Below are 17,117 nucleotides of genomic sequence, written 5' to 3' on the forward strand. Positions count from 1 at the left end.
CCTTAATGTTCACCCTCCCACACCCATTTAACCCATTAAGACCGGGAAGGCATCCCGGTGTCATTTTAAGATTTCTTTGGGCTATTCAAAAATAGCAGATCTACAAGCTCGTAGCGCGGCACCGAGTGCCGCGATACGAGCTTGTAGATCTGACACCCTAAAACATTTTTCAAAAATAGCAGATATACAAGCTCGTAGCGCGGCACTAGATCTGCTATTTTTGAAAAATCGTGAAAATGTGTGCAAATCGTTGAATATATATATATATATATATATATTATTTTTTTAATTGAACATTTGTAACTAAAATCTTTGCTTCTGGAGAGATCCCTGGAACAACATATTTTACAAATGTACGCTTTAAAAAGTAAATATTCAGAGATCTCCACAATTTCTTAAGATTTTTCCAAAAAATATCAGATCTACAAGCATTTGTAACATTTGTAACTCAAATCTTTGCTTCCGGAGAGGTCCCTGGAACAAAATATTTTACAAATGTTCGCTTTAAAAAGTAAATATTCACAGATTTCCCCCCAAAAATAAGATTAAAAAAAAAAGCAGATCATCATCATCATCATCATAACCTTTATTTCAGCTCGGAGTACAGTTGAGGGGCAGGCCCTCATTTTCAATGTAGCCGAGATCTACAAGCTCATAACGGGGCACTCGTGCCGTGCTAGGAAATGACACAGATGCGTTCCCGTCGGTCTTAAAGGGTTAATATATTATACAAAATTCACTGGTCTCTCTCTCATAGGTGCCCCATAACCCATTTATCACTTTTGACAACGGCACAAATGACTTTGGCTAAAGAGCGGGGATGGAACAGAACATGTGGCCCCGGTGGTGAATTCTATCTGCAACCACATGTACAGAGAGAGAGAGAGTGGGGGGGGGGGGAGAGAGAGAGAGAGAGAGCTGGAGAGAGAGATTTGTCATGTTGTAATTCAACCTCATGATGAATAGGTTTACAGATACAGCTGCTTCTACAGGTGAGAGGTGACTTGGAGTTAAGTTTCGAGAGCTGGTGTAAATATTGAAGCCGTGTCCCCAATTTCTACAACAGACAAATGTATCGTGAGAGCAAGCACTGCCCTTACCCGTATATACCTTTTCTATAACCTTCCTTCCAGCAAGCTTTTGAAATGACTATAGGGAATGCCTGTGTAATCTAGAAGTAGAGTGTATTTTTCACTCGCTTGTGTGACTCTCATAATTCAAATGTACTTTCTCTGAGTTGGCCTGTAAGTTGTTTAACCCATTTAGACCGGGAAAAAATCTGTCATTTTTAGATTTGTTTGGCTATTCAAAAATAGCAGATACTGTATAAATGGTAAATAAATGGTAAATGGTGGATTTGTAAAGCGCTTTTATCCAAAGCGCTTTACATAGATTGTGCATTACATTCACCCATTCACACACACACATTCATACACTGATGGCGGAGGAAACCATGCAAGGTACCAACCTACTCATCGGGAGCAATTAGGGGTTCAGCGTCTTGCTCAAGGACACTTCAACACTAACTCTGGGGGAGCCCCCCAGCCCGGGATCGAACTGGGAGCCTTGCTGTTTCCAGTTCACTCTACCCGGCCTCACTACCCCTGAGCCACTGCCACGTATACAAGCTCTTAGCGCGGCACAGAGTGCGCCGCTTTTAGAAAAATCGTGAAAATGTTCGCAAATCTTTGAATATATTAAAGCAAACATTTGTATTTCAAAACATTTCTCAAATCTTTGCTTCTGGGGATTCTACAAATGTCTTTTAAGTCACAGTTTTTCTTTTCTGAAAAAACGTATGTTGCTACAGTATAATCAGTGGTTCAAAAGAGCTATTACTAAAGTGCCATCCCTTCGTTTTCTGACCTTAACTGCTAGACCATAGGGTTTCAGTCTATTGTTGGTAGGAGATGTGTGACAATCCTTGTCAACAACATCCAGTCAGATGTTGGTAAGAATGGATAAAAATAAAACGTATGTACATGTTTCGTATGCTAGTTTGCTATGCAGCTACTTTAACAGCTGTTTCTCTGGATAAATGCTGTTTCCTAGGGCAACGGCTACAAGCCGGATATTCACAAAGGCTTGAATGTTCAAAGCACGCGTTTTCTTTTGTTTACACCCGAAATGCTTGTTCTCTCAATAGCACTATAATTTAGCAACCACTTACTGTACCCTGTTGTTGGTTCAATGTTGTTATTATTTTTTTCTGACAGAGGTTAGAGGCACTTAATTTGAACTTGCACTTTGTATTCTGGATAAAAACATAGATCTGCTAAAAGCTTCAATTGTAAATTGCAATGCCAAAGGCTATACTCAGAACTCAGAAATTCTGATGCCAGGAAATGTCACACTGGATTTGTAAGGCTCTACAAACACGAGATCAGTTAGCGTTCGGTTGTTGAATTTTGTGTACAACGTTCTTCCAGTTTTGTGGTTTGTTTGATGCACTGCAAGGCAATTTATGCAATGCATAGATTAACCACTGTGAAATGTATGCCTTGAATGAGGAATATAGTACTCTACAGTATGTATTATGTATTTGTATTCTACATGTATGTCTGTTTGATTCCCCTCTGGGCAAATTAACACCAATTCTATTTGAACACTGTAACTGCTTTTCATGGCGCTAGGACTTGTATGCATTAACCCATGCAGACCTGGAACGTATCTGTGTGTCATTTTTAGATTCCTTTTGGCTATTCAAAAATAGCAGATCTACAAGCTCATTGCGCGGCACCGAGTGCCGCGCTATGAGCTTGCAGATCTGCTATTTTTGAAAAACCGTGACCATTTGTGCAAATCTTTCTATTTTTTAAAGCGAACATGTGCAACTAAAATCTTATTGCTTCTGGGGATTCTACAAATGTCTTTTCTTCTGAAGGCTTTTTTTGAAAAAACATATGTTGCTATTTATCAGTGGTTCTTAAACTTTTTCATGTCAAGGACGCCGCAAATGATATGTATTTGTCCACGGACCCCCGTCTGAAAATATTTTGTTCCAGGGACCACCAGAAGCAAATATTTGAGTTAAAAATGTATACACATATTCAAAGATTTGAACACATTTTCACGATTTCTTTCAAACAAAATAGCAGATCTACAAGCCCATAGCTCGGCACTCGGTGCCGCGCTATGAGCTTGTATATCGGCTATTTTTGAATAGCCCAAAGAAATCTTAAAATGACACCGATGCGTTCCCGGTCTTAATGGGTTAAAATGCATCCTTACTTCCATTTGACATTGATAAGTCACTTCGAAAATCCCAAGGGTAGAGCGGCAGATGCAGTACTGGGATTCTTCCCTTTGAACGCATAAACCTTCTCGGAAAAGGGCAACACGAGAGCATGCAACATATATACATTATAATGAGGCTTTTATTTCATATTTCATTTTACCATATGCACGATCATGAAACATTTCAGGGAATGGGTTTTGATGGCTGTTGCCGCCATAAAGCATTTTCCACGGGAACAGGGACCTTCCACGTGCATGGCTCTCGACTCAAATCATATTTCACCCGCCAAGATGGCATCAACGCGCTCTGAAGAACCACATGTTGCAATGAAATATGAATCGTGCCATGCAATAAACAAAACTCGTTTTTATCACCTATGGACCCATACATCTAAACCATAACTGCCAACCTAATGAAAAGAACTGATATATAATCATGCAGTCTAAATTCAGATGCTTCTCTAGCAACCGGTCTCTGCAGGGTATTAAATGCAGAGTTGAGGAGAAAAAGCAATAAGCGAATGTGGGAACCTGCACACGGCAATCAATAGTGGTGTAATTAAGGGCCTCGGAGTCCTTTCTATAAAGCCATTTCACATTGTTCTGCTCCGCTCTGCTCTCTCTCTCTCCTGCGATGTAATTGCCACGGAAATTTGTTACACTTTTGGCATTTGTTCGGGAGTGAGAGAGATGGGTGGGGGGAGTGGGGGGGGGGGAGGGGGCGTTGATGGTACGAAGAGAGAAATTAAGAAAGGAGAATGAGAAAGAATGCAGGCCTTCAGTACATTGGGTATAGGATCAGCACATGCTGATTTGCTGAAATCTCTTTTTTTTCGGTTGTGGTTTTGGCTTGCAGTATTAGTTGGATATAAAGTGAAAATGGCTGTTGAGGAAACTCAACACACGTGCAAATGGAAATCTGTTGTAGCCCAAAGCCTGAATTTAGAGGAGTTGGCTTATTATGCCAGGAAGGTTGTGGTGGTTCAAAACAAATCGTTGCCCGTGATGAATTGCGCATCTCAATATATGTGTTTTTATATTTGTAGAGTTGGATGTGAGGCAGGCAATTATCAGTAAACCACTGACCACTGAATAGTTGGAGGCAAAACAACCAATACAACCAATAATACACCTCTACCTGTTGTACAAAACTCATAAAATATCGCAACACAGATTTCACAGATATCCCATGGAATGTTTGCAATGGGGTTTGAATAAATTAATAAAATAAGCTTTATACCAAACGAAGGCTTATAACATTTTTGTTCGGGAACATAATCTCAACAAATCAACATTTATTTATGTTTTCAGATTTTCGAACACAGACAAAAAAATATCAACAGGTAACAATACATGTATGTCAGAGACGAAACATGTTTCCATTTGATGGAAGTGTAAGTGTTGCTCGTGAAACTCTTAGGCTTATGTTAACCCCTGATCTGATTTTCTTCATAAACCGAAAACGCATTGGGAATGGAAGGCCCCATTGCTAACTCACTTCTGGGTGTCACGACTACTATAATCTCTCAAGGTACTGTAGATTCTGCTAACAGCAGAATCTTGTCAGCACCACTGCCCTAAATACGTAGTGTTGTTGTTAGTAGGCATAAACACAGAAGCACCCAAGAGGAAGTGGACTAAGAAAGGGGAGGAGCCAAACATAGTTCATGTTTCTACACAAAAAAAGTGCTCCCAGAGGCAGAAACAAAGGGGAATGGGTTCCCAGATTGCACGACTAGTACAAAGCTAGCCTAGATATTGGCCTATCATGCACTTAACACAGCACGAGGAGTGTGGTGGTGTGCAGTTCAGTAGTTTTCACAGATGCCATGTTGTGGCCTGGTGCATTGAATAGACAATTCAGAGCAGCAGAGATGGAGCCTGACAGGGTGTGTTCAATGCATTAGTCACTCTTAACCCATTGAGACCGGGAACGCGTCCGTGTCATTTTAACATTTATTTGGCTATTCAAAAATAGCAGATCAACAAGCTCATAGCGCGGAGCTTGTAGATCTGCTATTTATGAAAAATCGTGAAAATGTGCGCAATTTTGAAAGCAAAAATGTTTAACTCAAATCTTTGCTTCTGGGGGGGTCCCTGGAACAACATATTATGAGATGGGGGTCCGTTGCCAAATACATATCATTTTGGGGGTCCTTGACCTGAAAAACATACGTTTTTTCAAAAAACTGTTAGGATTTAGAAGACATTTGTAGAATCCCCAGAAACAACGATTTGAGTTACAAATGTTCACTTAAATATAAAAATATATATTCAAAGATTTGCACACATTTTCTTGATTTTTCAAAAAATAGCAGATGTACAAGCTCGTAGCGTGACACTCGGTGCCGTGCTACGAGTTAAAAAATGACACAGATCTGGTCCGGTCTTAATGGGTTAAGCAGCTGCAAAGATGAGAGGTGGACACCCACAGATAGACGCATGAGCTGCATGTGTACAGACCATGACATGGGCGCGCACACACGCACACACACACACACACACACACACACACACACACACACACACACACACACACACACACACACACACACACACACACACACACACACACACACAGTGCAGGCTAGTAAAAGCATGAGCGTATAAATTCAGGGATTACAGCAGGTGGTGAGAGAGAGACACAGATAGAAAGGTAGTGCAGATGGAGTGATGCGGTCACACACATCAGTACTTATAGTAGGCAGACGGTCACACAGATCAGTACTTATAGCAGGCAGACGGTCACAGACAATCAATCACATACAAATGGACACAGACATGTATAAACCCACAGATTGGCATTGCTGGAAAAAAGTACTCTCATGTCTTACTTAAGTAAAAGTATCAATACTGCATTGTAGAAATACTCTGTTACATAAGTAAAAGTCTGGAATAAAAAAGTGACTTGAATAAAAGTACAAAAGTATTGGTATCAAAAGGTACTTAAAAGTGCCAAAAGTAAAAGTAGAAAAATGTTTGAAAATAGCTGATCTACAAGCCCACACACGATGCGACGCGTTTTGGAATCATTTGGGATTTTTTTTTTACCCAAAATCGTCTCTTCTGGGGGTCCCTGGCTCAAAATATTTTCAGATGGGGGTCCGCAGGGAAATACATATCAATTTGGGGGTCCACGGCACGAAAAAGGTGGTATAGGTGGTTAATACAGCACATATGATTTAACTGTGTATGGCCCGGCCGTGCATCCCCTCATACCCCAGGTCTTCTGTTGTTTATTCTCCCTTTTGTTCTTGGTGGTTCCCTGTTTATTCGGTGCCAATTCTCCCTCCTGCTGCCAGTCGATTTGAGCACCTGTGACTCATCAAGCTCCTGCAGTTGGAGTACCCTCTGCTCTACCACTCCAGTAATAGGCTCTATGCACAGCAGCCATATTGGAAAGAAACTGGGCCTCTTCTTACTTCCTTCACAGGTGTTACCAATGATACTAATGAAGGCTCTGTTCCATTCTGGTCAGGGTGCTGATATTGTGCATGTTGGCTCACTAGAAACACTCAATTTTTGGTTCCCAAATGGCCCCTTATGGTGGGTGTGTAACTCTGAGAGTGTACAAATGGAACCAAATGGACCCTTACGGGTCCATTTGGTTCCATTTGTACACTCTCAGAGTTATGGGGGTCCTTGAAAATAAGACAACCACTGTGCCACACTAAATGGAACAGAGCCTTAATTAGTATCATTGGTAACACCTGTGAAGGAAGTAACGAAGAGGCCCAATTCATTCCCAATATGGCTGCTGTGCATAGAGCCTATCCACCAGATCGTTCAGTTCGCCAACCTGGTACTAATAATACAGCCAAGTTCAAGTTCTCCGTCAGTACTCTTGTGATACCTGAACTTACTTTGGACTCTGTCTGTCTCTGCCTGCCATATGGTATGTGGGGGTGCATGCTGCCTTTCCGACATGTCGCCTTTCCGACGTTAACGAACCCTATACCTAACCCTCACCGCACGCGGAAGCCACTAGTCGGAGTGGCGAGATGTCGAATGGGAAGGAGCACCCCCGGTGTGGACGGCAGTGTTGATTTTGACAGCAAATCTTGATTTAGTTTTAGTCATAGTCTTTTGAATAAAATTCAGTTTAGTTTTAGTCACATTTTAGTCATCTGAATTGTCTTACCTTTATTCTAGTTTTAGTTGCCTAAATATCATAAGACTTTAGTCAACTAAAATCTATAGCTGCACAACGCGTCGCTACGCGTTGTGAGCTTGTAGATCTGCTATTTTCGGTCTGTCACACACCCATGCGCACCCATGATGACTCGTCTTAATTCTACTGGATCTCTTCTCCACTAGTCCCTCCCAAACATTTTAGTCTAGTTTTTATTGTCTCCGCCAGGCCGAAAGGCATGGCGAGAGAGTATGTTTTACCCTCCGTCCGTCAGTCCGTCCGTGTATGTGTCCGTGTGTGTGTCCGTCCGTGTGTGTGTGTGTGTGTGTGTGTCCGTCCTGTCTGTGTGTTACCAGCTAATCTCCGGCACCGTTGGCCCGGTCGCTCCGAAACTGTGCAAACACACTCCCTGGATGCCAATTCAGAACCTCTGCCCCAATTCTTTCACATGGGCCTGTTATAGCGCCACCAGGAGGCCGATTTGTGCAAAACCCATTTTTTGACATTACTCCAACAGATTTTATCCAAACGTCATGCAAATCGGTACACAGTATCTCTGTAGTCATGTGATCAACACGGATCTGTCCGATTTCCCATATTCTTTCCTGATTGGCTAAGGTTGGCTTCCAAAGTTTGCAGGATTGGTCAATGCCTCAAATCATGAACGCAGCTTGCAATTTCCGTGAAATTTCACACGCACATTCCCATTAAGCCGAGGAAGAAATGCCACCCATTTCACATTGGCCTGTTATAGCGCCACCAGCAGGTCTAATTTAGCAAAACACATTTTTGGAACAAAATGCCTCAAATCATGAATGTAGTGTCCGATTGCCGTGAAAGGCCTAAGAAGAAATGCCACCCTTTTCACATTGGCCTATTATAGTGCCACCAGGAGGCCACAATAACCTACCTGACCTGGCGGAGACCTGTGCTCCGAGGAGCACTTTTTCTAGTTTGTTGATGAAATTGACACGCACGCACGCACACACGCACGCACAGCCATGAGTAATGAGAGCCAGACTGCATCTTCTTTCTATGGCTGCAGTAAAGTGCTCCCTTCTCTTTTTAAGTGCCGATCTCCACGGAGGCTCCCCTGAGCAATTAACCAATGGACAACCTATACAGTTGGGCTTAATTGAATGTGAACTAGATAAAGTGCTCCTCGGAGCACAGGTCTCCGCCAGGTCAGATACGTTATTGTGGCCTCCTGGTGGCGCTATAATAGGCCAATGTGAAAATGGTGCCATTTATTCTTAGGTCGTTCACGGCAATCGGACACTGCATTCATGATTTGAAGCATTTTGTTCCAAAAATGTGTTTTGCTAAATTAGACCTGCTGGTGGCGCTATAACAGGCCAATGTGAAAAGGGTGGCATTTCTTCCTCGGCCTAGTGGGAATGTGCGTGTGAAATTTCACGGAAATCGCAAGCTGCGTTCATGGTTTGAGGCAGTTTGTTCAAAACGGACCAATCCTGCAAACTTTGGATGGCAACCTTAACCAATATGGGATATCGGACAGATCAGGGTTGATCACATGACTATAGAGATACTGTGTACCGATTTGCATGACGTTTGGTTGAAAACTGTAGGAATAATGTGAAAAAATGGGTTTTGCACAAATCGGCCTCCTGGTGGCGCTATAACAGGCCCATGTGAAAAATTTGAGGCAGAGGTTCTGAATTGGCATCCAGGGAGTGTGTGTGCACAGTTTCGCAGCGACCGGGCCAACGGTGCCGGAGATTTGGTGGTAACACACGGACGGACACACGGACGGACGGACGGACACACGGACGGAGGGTAAAACATACTCTCTCGCCATGCCTTACGGCCTGGCGGAGACAATTAAAGGAGAAAAAAATAATTTTAAAGAAATAGAAAGAAAGTAAAGGAGGAAGAAAGGAGGCAAGACAGATGAAAACAAATGATAGCATATAATCCCATGAGTGGTCAGTAAAGCAGGCAATCGATGGGAGATTACTGCTCTCTCTCTCTCTCCCATCCCTATCTCAGTCGTTTTCTTTACTTCTATGGTGTCTGTGTCTCTCTTCTTGTCTCACCATCTCTCTGTCTATCTGTCTGTCTCTCTCTTCCCATTCTCCACCCTCTCACTCTCTGCCTGTCTTTGATTGAATCAAGGTAATAGATGGTTTCAGAAGCAATGCGCTGCCATGCGGAACCAAGGGTCGCTCACAAGGTTTTGTCTGCAGGAGTGTCTGTCTCCTGAGGCTAGTGGAAACACACACTCCCTATCTCTCTCACACACACACACACACACACACACACACACACACACACACACACACACACACACACACACACACACACACACACACACACACACACACACACACACACACACACACACACACACACACACCATCTGACACCAACATTCCCCACTGAAACCAATACTAATGACGAATCAATACTAATTTTAGCGTCAGCTTCTCTGTACAGGTAACTATTGAAGAGTAGGTGCACAAATCTCTCTCTCTCTCTCACACACACACACACACACACACACACACACACACACACACACACACACACACACACAAAGAGCTTCCCCCACCAATCCCTCCTATAGGACGATCAATATCACCCATGTCATGGCAGTGGGCACTTCAGGTCCTCTCTGATTATCAGTATATATGGTCCAGTCCATCCAGGCAGCATGGATGCATGACAGAGAAACCGCGTGTGTGCGTGTGTGTGTGCGTGTGTGTGTGTGTGCGGGTGTGCGTGTGACATGGGAGTCAGTGAAGGGCAGTGTTCCAGTTAATGATCAGCTCCTTGGCTGTATTGGGAATAATAGTGACAGATAGATTTCAAAAGCCCCACATCTACAGACAGAGGAAGGAGAAGGATGTGTGGACATAAAAATGGAGAGAAAGAAATTAAAGCAAGGTAGAGAGAGAGAGAGTGTGCATGTGAGCGTGCGTGCGCGTTGAAGAGGGAGAGCGAGGGAAAGAGTGAGAGAGAGAGAGAGAGAGAGCGAGAGAGAGAGAGAGATAACAGTGTAGGAATCCCCTGGGTGATGATTCAGAGATAAGGAGGGATTTACTCTTTCAATAGCAGGAATTACCACCTAATGCTAACCTCATCTCTCTTCTCTTTGACTCTCATTCTCAACACTCTGCTCTCATGCGTCTCTCTTTCCCACTTTCTCTTTTTTGTGTGACTCTGCCTGGCTTTGTGTGTGCGCGTGCGCGTGTGCGTGTGTGTGTGTGTGTGTGCGCGCGCGAGTGTCTTTCACTGGTTGCTCTGCTAAGTTCTCGGTCTCTTTCTGGCAGTGTATTTTGTGTGCTTACCCCTTGCTCTCTCACACTTTATCTCACCCCTGTTTCACACTCACATCCACTTACCCCACACACCAACACTTTACTATAGTATAGTGGAGTATTATTTTGTTAGCCTAGTTTGACTTACTGTGTGTATGCACCATAGAGTTAACAAAAATAATAGAGAGGGCACCGGATATCGCCTCCCATCCACTTGCATTGAATTGCTCACCCATGCAGCGCTTGGGCCGAAATCACCCCTTCTTACGGGTTGAGAAATGTGATGGGCGAGGCCTATTTGGGGCTTCTGCGCGTCACTTCTGTGATGCGTTTTGCGTCACCGAGGTGCGCAGCCCAAGGTTGCCAGATCTGCTTATTATAATTTCCCCGCAAGATTTTATTTGAAAACAGCCGATCTACAAGCTCACAACGCGTCGCATCGCGACGCGTTGTGAGCTTGTAGATCTGCTATTTTCAAATAGCTGATGTATAGGTTAAAGTGCGCATGTGGCCCATAGTCGCTTGTTTTGGGCTAGTTTTCCTAGACCTGGTTGCTTGTTTCTCTCACAGAATCTGGCAACACTGGCACAGCCCTGTGCGCAAGCTTGTGCGCAAGCTCGTGAGTCGAGCCCATTGGTCGAAACCGTTTCCGCTTGTTCATGTATACAGTGGCCCCCAGCTGCAGTACCTATGAATGGCCAGCATGTCCAATGCGGTTCAATGCAACCACTGGGTTCTGGGGGCTTGGTATGCACACGTACATTTAGGCTACTGTTAACCACTTCAACCTGGGCCCTTGGGAACCCATAACATCTACCGCTCACTCAAAGGGGAATCCCCTCTTTCACCAAAGGAGATATCAGGCTTCTGTGCTGATAGACTAAATGTTTCCAAATAATAGTACATTTCATGAAGGCAGTAAGATTACCCATTGTTTTAAATGAGTGAGGCTTCTTCATAATGGTCTACACACAAGCATGCACACACACACAAGCCCTATATAGTAGCCTATAGCAGATTAACCCATTTAGACCGGGAAAGAATCTGTGTGATTTTAAGATTTCTTTGGCTATTCAAAAATAGCAGATCTACAAGCTCATAGCGCGGCACTCAGTGCCGCGCTATGAGCTTGTAGATCTGCTATATATATGTATATTTTAAGGCAAATATTTAGTAACTCAAATCTTTGCTTCTGGGGATTCTACAAATGTCTTCTAAATTCTACAGTTTTTCGAATCTATATTTCTATATCCATGATTCTCAATCTATTTCATGTCAGGACCCCCAAAATTATATGTATTTAAGTGCGGACCCCCATCTCAAAATATGTTGTTTCAGGGACCCCCAGAAGGAAAGATTTGAGTTAAAAATGTTCGCTTAAAAATATATATTCAAATATTTGCACAAATGTTTAAGATTTTTCCAAAATAGCAGATCTACAAGCTCATAGTGCGGCACTCGGTGCCGCGCTATGAGCTTGTATATCTGCTATTTTTGAATAGCCAAATAAATTACCCAGATTCTTTCCCGGTCTAAATGGGTTAACTTTTGAAATTCTAATTGCCTGTCTATAAATGTCTCTGCTGATTAAGCGTCGGCCCATCCGGCCGTCACACTGGCATTTGACGAGTGACTATAAAACATAAGATGGCCGATAACACATATTGCGGGGCAGAAAGGTCAGAGTGCCGTCTAAAATATGACTATTCAATTTCAAATATTAATTACAATTCTGTGCCGTTAAAAAAGAAAACCTTAAACCAATCACCTTGGTGTGAATGGCAGTATTTTAAAATCCACAATCAATCAAACCATCATAACCCAGTTAGATATAAAACGTATACTGATGACCATTACTGACATATCTCCTTTGAACAAATCATTGTTATAGTCTGCATTGAGCATGCCCATCAACTGACACGGTGCTAACCCACAGCACTTGTTAAATGTGACCTCACTCACTGTGTGTGTGTGTGTGTGTGTGTGTGTGTGTGTGTGTGTGTGTGTGTGTGTGTGTGTGTGTGTGTGTGTGTGTGTGTGTGTGTGTGTGTGTGTGTATGAGATGGGATAGGAGTGGAAGAGATACAGATAAGGGGGAGGGAGAGAGAGAGAGGGGAGAGAGAGGGGGGGGTCGTAGACATTTTCAGGTAGGTGACAGATTTTAAGTACTCATTATGCAGAATATCCCATTCCACAAGTTTTCAAATGTATTATATGTATAAAAGTCTTTTGAAAATAGCTGATCTACAAGCTCACAATACGTCGCATCGTGACGCATTGTGAGCTTGTAAATCGGCTATTTTCAAATGGCCGAAATGTTTATAGGGCTGAAGTGGTTAATGTATGTTTTGTAAAAATCTAAACAGGAACTACAAATTATTGTAGTGGAGTAAAAGTATTATATTTGTCTCTGAGATGTAGTGGAGTAGAAGTGAAAGTACAGAAAATTGGAAATACTCCAGTAAAGTAAATATACTTAAAAAGTACACTTAAGTACAGTACTTTAGTAAATGCACTTCGTTACTTTACACCACTGTTTAGGTGTGCCCAGAGCCAGGAGTGTGCCAATGGTCAGGTTTACACACCTAACTCTAACCTCTTATTAGCTGCAGTGCATGTCGTTTACATCAGGGTGTAATGGAAGGTCAGCATTATGCAGTGTGCCATGTTTTTACCCTTTAGCTTTTAACCACAAACAGGAAACAAACCTCTTGGTTGTCATGTCCCTTTAAGCTTCCTATGTGTGTGTGTGTGTGTGTGTGTGTGTGTGTGTGTGTGTGTGTGTGTGTGTGTGTGTGTGCGCTACTGCGCGCGTGCGAGCGTGGCTGACATAAAGGCCTTGAACTTTGTATATCATCATGACAGTGATACTCAGTATGTCACTGAGAGGTTGACAGTATCTATACCCAGCTTTAGCCACCCACTCAGGGTGTGTGTGTGTGTGTGTGTGTGTGTGTGTGTGTGTGTGTGTGTGTGTGTGTGTGTGTGTGTGTGTGTGTGTGTGTGTGTGTGTGTGTGTGTGTGTGTGTGTGTGTGTGTGTGTGTGTGTGTGTGCGTGCGTGCGTGCGTGCGTGCGTGCGTGCGTGTGTGTGTGTGTGTGTGCGTGCGTGCGCGCACGTGTGCGTGTGTGTGTCTCACTCGTAATGTGTTGTCTCTTCATGCCTTTATCCTTCCCTCGCTTCTTTTCCTATTCCCTTCCTTCCCCTCCCTTATTTTTGCTCCATAATAGTAATAATGACCTCCCTTTCACAGCTTTGTTGGGAATTCCATCATACATTTTCAGGTAACTGCATCAAAGACCTTTACAAGGTTACAGTACCTACCCTTGAATAAGCTTAACTAACTTAAATGATAATGGCTATAAGTTCCAGATAAGAACATTCTCTTATTTACAATGACATCCTGGTCATGACGCACGCACGCACGCACACGCGCACACACACACACACACACACACACACACACACACACACACACACACACACACACACACACACACATACACACCTGGGGGTTCAACGAGTACAACAGAAAGGTTCGGGCCGTAATAATGCCAGCGTCACAGCGATAAGCCAAGGGTACTATAAATATTATACTACAGTATGTAGTGTTCATTTGAAAGATTCCCACTGCTCCCTTCCACACCTATATATATATATATATATCTATATATAAATCATGTCTCCCTCCTTCTCTCCGTCTCGCTGACCTCTGGCCTCCATTCATTTTCTCTTTCTTCACTCCATCTTTGTTTCTTTCTGTCACTCCATCCCTTTACTTCCATGCCTCCTTCACTCCGCCCTGTCCTTACCCCTCTCTCTCCCACCCTCCTTCACTGACCCTCTCATCTCTGCTGTAAGTGAGGTGCTTGCTGCAGTGAACCTGACCAGTCATTTCTACAGTGTTCAGCTCATTGATATGCTAGCAAAGACACACGCACAACTAGTGATGCTTTTAAATGGATATGTGAATCTGGGAAAGAAATGCAAAGAGCATATTCCACTGTGTTTTATGATGTGCCGACAGTGTGTTACTTTGAGTGCTGTAATTTTAATAATAATGATAATATCTCAAATTCATACAGTATAGCACTTTTCTAGTACCCTAAGACGCAAAGTACCCAAAGACGCTTTATGCTTTCAACCGTGAATAGAATAGAATTGATGAATTAAGTACAACACATTTTGCAACTCATATGCTACATCGTACCAGACACCTTGGAGATTATGAGGCTGACGTGTAGTGCCTAGACTTTTTTACAACACCAACTCAGCAAATCCTCAGCATTCATTTAAGTTCACCCCAATGCTCGCTAGAACTGCAATACTTATGCAATATTCCTGTTCATAATAGACCGAATATGTTATTATGGGGTCATTTCAGCCTCGGACGCTCCTAGAGCACCAGTGAAGGACAGAAGCAGGATTGGAGAGCAGATGCCAGGGTTAACCATGGACCGTATGTATGGTAAACCCTTCTTGTTGTTGACCGGGGTCCCACAGGGCTCTATACTTGGACAATAGCTGATCTACAAGCTCACAATGTGCCGCAACGCGACATGTTGTGGGGTTGTAGATCAGCTGTTTTTTACAACATTTTCATCCCCAAATAGGGACGCTAGGGTTCATGTGGTTAAGATAAGATATTCATCCCGGAGGGACATTCTAGTGTCAGGGTAGCAACAGCAGTAAGGAGTGAGACTAATTCTACACATTATGTAGAACTAATGCAGGATTCAAGTTATGGAGCTTCAAAATGAAAGAAAAAGTGTATTCATTCACGTACCTGCGTTAGGAGGCATGGCTAGTGGAGTACAGGCGTCTGCTTGGCCTGCAGACGGAGACGACAGTAATCGCTGGGCCAGGAAGGCAGAGATGGGCTGGACCAACATAGATGTCAGAATACCACCATCTTCTCTGGAAATACCAACTACAGTGAGAGTGAGAGAAAAAGAGAGATATTTTTGACCCTATTTATACGTTTTTATAGATGCAGTGTGGTCTGGTCATTCTTATATAGCTCAATGGGTTTGACTAGCTGACGGGTGCTTCATTTGCATTACCTGGATCTCTCGTCTCGTTACCAACCTATACTGTGGGTTATGCAACGTCATTTTGGGGGAAAATGCGACCATTAGCAAAATTAAAATCTTTTTCAGTCATGGTACTTCCGTTTAGACACTCAACCGTCATAGCAGAGGTCTTCAACAGGGGGTCCGGGACCCCTAGGGGGTCCTCAGAGTTACTACAGGGGGTTCGCCAAATCTGTGATTTTTGCATTAACCACTTCACCCAAACATCCCTATTCTGAGGAGTACTTTAGCCAAAAATAGCAGATCTACCAGCGCACAACGCCTCGCAGCGCGAGGCGTTGTGCGCTGGTAGATCTGCTATTTTTGGCAAAGTGGTTTGGTATAGGGGGAAAAAAGAGCAGACTAAGTACAGAGTGAAAGGTCAGGTTTACTAAGTGTTGTTTAAGTACATGGTTAAATGTCTGGAAATACACATTATCATGAATCCAACATGATATAGTGCTGTGAAACAAGTCTATGAAGCTGCCTATGAAATCTATGAAAAAATAAATATTTTATACAACATATAATGGGGGTCCCTGCTTTATTTCGCTCTCAGCCAAGGGGTCCTTGGCCTGAAAACGTTGAAGACCCCTGGTCTATAGGTCTTGCCAGTGTGGGTAAATAAGCAGGGTGTACTCAAGCCAGCGAGAGCAGCGGTGCATCGGTATCGGTGCTCCGCCTCCAAGCTGGGGAGTTCACAGGGAAGAGAAGTACAGACACTGCGGAAGCTCCTCTCTAGTCTGGCGGCTTGTTTGTAAAGGATTTATACATATTAGGTAGTAGATATGCCACTGCCTACCAGTGTTGATTTCGTCGACTAAAACTATGTCGAAAAATGCTCGTCGACTACCTTTATTCACTGACGAAAACTGAATAAAAACTAAATAAAACTAAGCTTTAATGACTAAAACTAAGACTAAATATATTGACAATTTCGTCAACAAATAAAAACTAGACTAAAATGTTAGTGAGGGAAGTCATTTTATATTTGGTTGCACTCGAGTGTTGCGCTCTGAAAATAGCAGATCTACAAGCTCACAACGCGTCGCGCTGCGACGCGTTGTGAGCTTGTAGATCTGCTATTTTCAGCATGCAACCAAGTGTAAAATCAGCCATTACCACGCCATCAAGGCACCACCACAATGCATTTTAGTCGACTAAATCAACTGTAGATTTAGTCGACTATAATCTTATGATATTTAGTCGACTAAAACTAGACAAAAACTAAAACATGTCAGATGGCTAAAATTATGACTAAAACTAAATGGAATTTTATTCAAAAGACTATGACTAAAACTAAATCAAAATTAGCTGACAAAATCAACACTGCTGCCTACTGTCTTTATCAATGTCACACACCTACAACTGCTAGTTATAAACACGCACGCACGCA

The 17,117-nt window shown here is 43.0% G+C and overlaps 1 protein-coding gene across 4 annotated transcripts in view; it reads right to left on the reverse strand.

Annotated features, from left to right (window-relative positions):
- Positions 1–17,117, reverse strand: part of naaladl2 (N-acetylated alpha-linked acidic dipeptidase like 2) — a 499,162-nt gene that overhangs the window by 168,694 nt on the left and 313,351 nt on the right. For all 4 annotated transcript variants that reach the window (XM_084067278.1, XM_084067279.1, XM_084067277.1 and 1 more), the window contains one exon: positions 15,436–15,579. In XM_084067278.1, the coding sequence (XP_083923404.1) occupies positions 15,436–15,579 (144 nt within the window). The remainder of the gene's footprint in view (positions 1–15,435; positions 15,580–17,117) is intronic.

The sequence above is a fragment of the Gymnoscopelus microlampas genome (genome assembly GCF_963454915.1).
Source record: "Gymnoscopelus microlampas genome assembly, chromosome: 9".
Classification (NCBI taxonomy): Eukaryota; Metazoa; Chordata; class Actinopteri; order Myctophiformes; family Myctophidae; genus Gymnoscopelus; species Gymnoscopelus microlampas.